General features: G+C 40.5%; 1 protein-coding gene across 2 annotated transcripts in view; it reads left to right on the top strand.

The window, feature by feature from the left end:
- Positions 1-2,435, top strand: part of LOC106942694 (alpha-1,3-mannosyl-glycoprotein 4-beta-N-acetylglucosaminyltransferase B-like) — a 13,335-nt gene extending 10,900 nt beyond the window's left edge. Inside the window, exons 3-4 of one of the 2 annotated variants that reach the window (XM_015026022.1) lie at positions 1,204-1,341; positions 2,175-2,435. In XM_015026022.1, the coding sequence (XP_014881508.1) occupies positions 1,204-1,341; positions 2,175-2,317 (281 nt within the window). In that variant the 3' untranslated portion in view covers positions 2,318-2,435. The remainder of the gene's footprint in view (positions 1-1,203; positions 1,342-2,174) is intronic. The other variant, XM_015026021.1, reaches the window with a different exon arrangement.
- The last annotated feature ends 107 nt before the right edge of the window (positions 2,436-2,542 follow it).

Raw genomic sequence — 2,542 nt, 5'->3', positions numbered from 1 at the left:
CAAGTTTACATAAGAAATGTTTACATGTTTACATAAGAAAATTTTGCGCATGCGGACAATGCTGGAGGGCAAAAAGGCTATTCCTTTACATGCCATTCATGATTCCGTGATCTCAATCAAACTTAGACATGTAGATATTATTAATTTCGTGCTGTGCTTAAAAGCAAAGGGAGAAACCGTTAAAGTGCAACTCAAAACCACGTCTTTCTCGCTCTCTGTATCAGCACAACTACTGTGTGGCTAGCTCGCTGGACAGCTCGCTGTTACCATCTCTTACTCTGCACTTGTGGAGTCACAATGTCTGGGTTCATGAGCGCCCCCTGCCATGAGGCACGAGAACTGCCTGCCTCACCTCGAATCTGTTCTCTGCCGTTTCTGATCGCTCCTCAGCACACGAAACACGTTACACACACAGTTGGTGACAATAAAAACACAGTACATTAAATACATAAGCTAAATTATGGAAAATAAGTTCATACATTAAATGTTTTTTAACTATATTATTGGCGAAGTACAGGCAGGAGGAGCATGCTCTCAGAGTGGCAGACAGTGCAGTTAGCGAGAGGTTGCGTAATCCCAGGTGAGGCTCTGCCTCACCTGCCTCCCCTGACCGCACGCCACTGCCTTACAGTGTTAGACATCAGTAAAATGCCCTTGAGCAAGTGTTAGTTCCTGCTAACATGCTGGCTGTTAGGAGTGTGTTCAGCAGAGTTGTGAACGGTGCTTTAACCAAAACAGTTGAGTCTGTCTCTCTAGGCTTTAGGGAAAACAGCTTAATAGGCATCATAATGACATTTGCTTCCCTGCGTGATTAACTCCATCCATGTCACACTCTACAAAAATTCTGTTGAACAAAGGTTGTGATTATAAAGTCATTTTACAGCGTTTGCTTAGTTGTAACCAGGAGGGTTGGTACTCTAAAGTGTGGAAGCACAAAATAAAACAAAATTGAAAAGAACTGAGGATTTTGGGAATAAATTATAGTGTCTATGTTTCCTGGCGATGGAGAGTTGATTAATGCATTGTGGGATGATTCCCAGCAGCCACAGAACTATAAAGTTATAGTTGAGGGTTGTCTGAGTCTGAATGTTACGTCTTCTGGGCTGGAGATACATTAAAGAAGCCTGACATTGGAAAGCTTAATAGGCATCATAATGATTTTCAAATACTGTGGTTTTTGTTTTTGGTCTTTCTGTGTGGCAGCAACAGTAAAACATCCAATGGATGACCTGATCAGACAGCCACTGCCTCAGGCCACTATTCACTTGTACATGCCCCACCTCAGGGAGCATCCCAACAGCCTGGTGCCTCATGTGGTGCTGGGGAAGGGACGCAGTGGAGGTACGGAGCATGCACACACACACGCACACGCACGCACGCACGCACGCAAACACACACACAACACACACACACACACAATACCGCATAATCCATATAAAGTCTAATGTATCAGGACTTTTTTATGATCCAAACTTCATATTTGTTTCGAATCGATTTCTAGTTCTTAGAATGTTACCAACTAGAATTACTTAGAATGTTACCAACTAGTTACATTTACTTGAGTAACATTTTTCAAAGAATTTACTTTTAGGAGTTTTTACTTCTACTTGAGTAATTTTATTATAAAGTATTTCTACTCTTTCTTGAGTAAAATTTCTGGATTCTCTGCACACTGAATGAAAAACAAACATGTTTTAACCAAAACTTTAACAGACACAGACACACATCTGCAGTTTTTGTTAAAGTTTGATAAGTCTGTTTTACCGAAAGAAACTGATTTGGAAAATTTTTCTCTTGCCTGATTTTGTTATTTTTTGTTACTTTATGACTTATTGTTATTTTCATCTTTAAAACACCAAAATTTAAACTTAACTTTATATTTTGGTCCATCTGATGACGTAATTTTTAAATATTAAATAATTGATCATTTCATCAGTTACTCCATACTTTAGTAGACTTTTTACCAAATACTTTTTTACTCTTGCTTGAGTAATTTCTTGGATGGATACTTTTTTACTTTTATGTTGCTGTTGAAGTCATGCGACTCTTACTTGAGTACAATGTTTGGCTGCTCTGTCTCTGGAATTACATTTCAGAACATTCCATGAGAGCAGGTCCTGTGACATGTGTTTAGCAATGACTGAGTGTTCATCTCCTTTCTCCTCCTCCCACAGTGAGCATGGTCCTGGGCATTCCCACGGTGAAGCGTGAGAAGCAGAGCTACCTGGTCAGCACCCTCAGCTCCCTGCTGTCCGGCCTCAGCTCCTCAGAAATGCAGGATCTCCTCATCATCGTCTTTGTCGCTGAGGTTATATGATGCAGCTTTTTATTCAAACGAATGCTAAGCCATCATTTTCTTGTTTTTCCTACCTCTATGGGGTGCCGCCAGGAATCATGGGCCCCCTGACAAAAAATTTGTTTGGACCCCTGCGCAGCTGCTCTTACAATTTTTTGAGTCTATTTGACCCCTAAAAAGCGTCACAATTTTAAAGGCTTGCATCTGTCTTGCTTTCTGGTTCAGTACTGATAATTAGCACAATAT

This window comes from Poecilia latipinna, unplaced genomic scaffold (assembly GCF_001443285.1).
Source record: "Poecilia latipinna isolate Pla-1442-1.1 unplaced genomic scaffold, P_latipinna-1.0 Scaffold4481, whole genome shotgun sequence".
NCBI lineage: Eukaryota > Metazoa > Chordata > Actinopteri > Cyprinodontiformes > Poeciliidae > Poecilia > Poecilia latipinna.
This window is presented reverse-complemented; position numbering and strand designations above follow the sequence as displayed.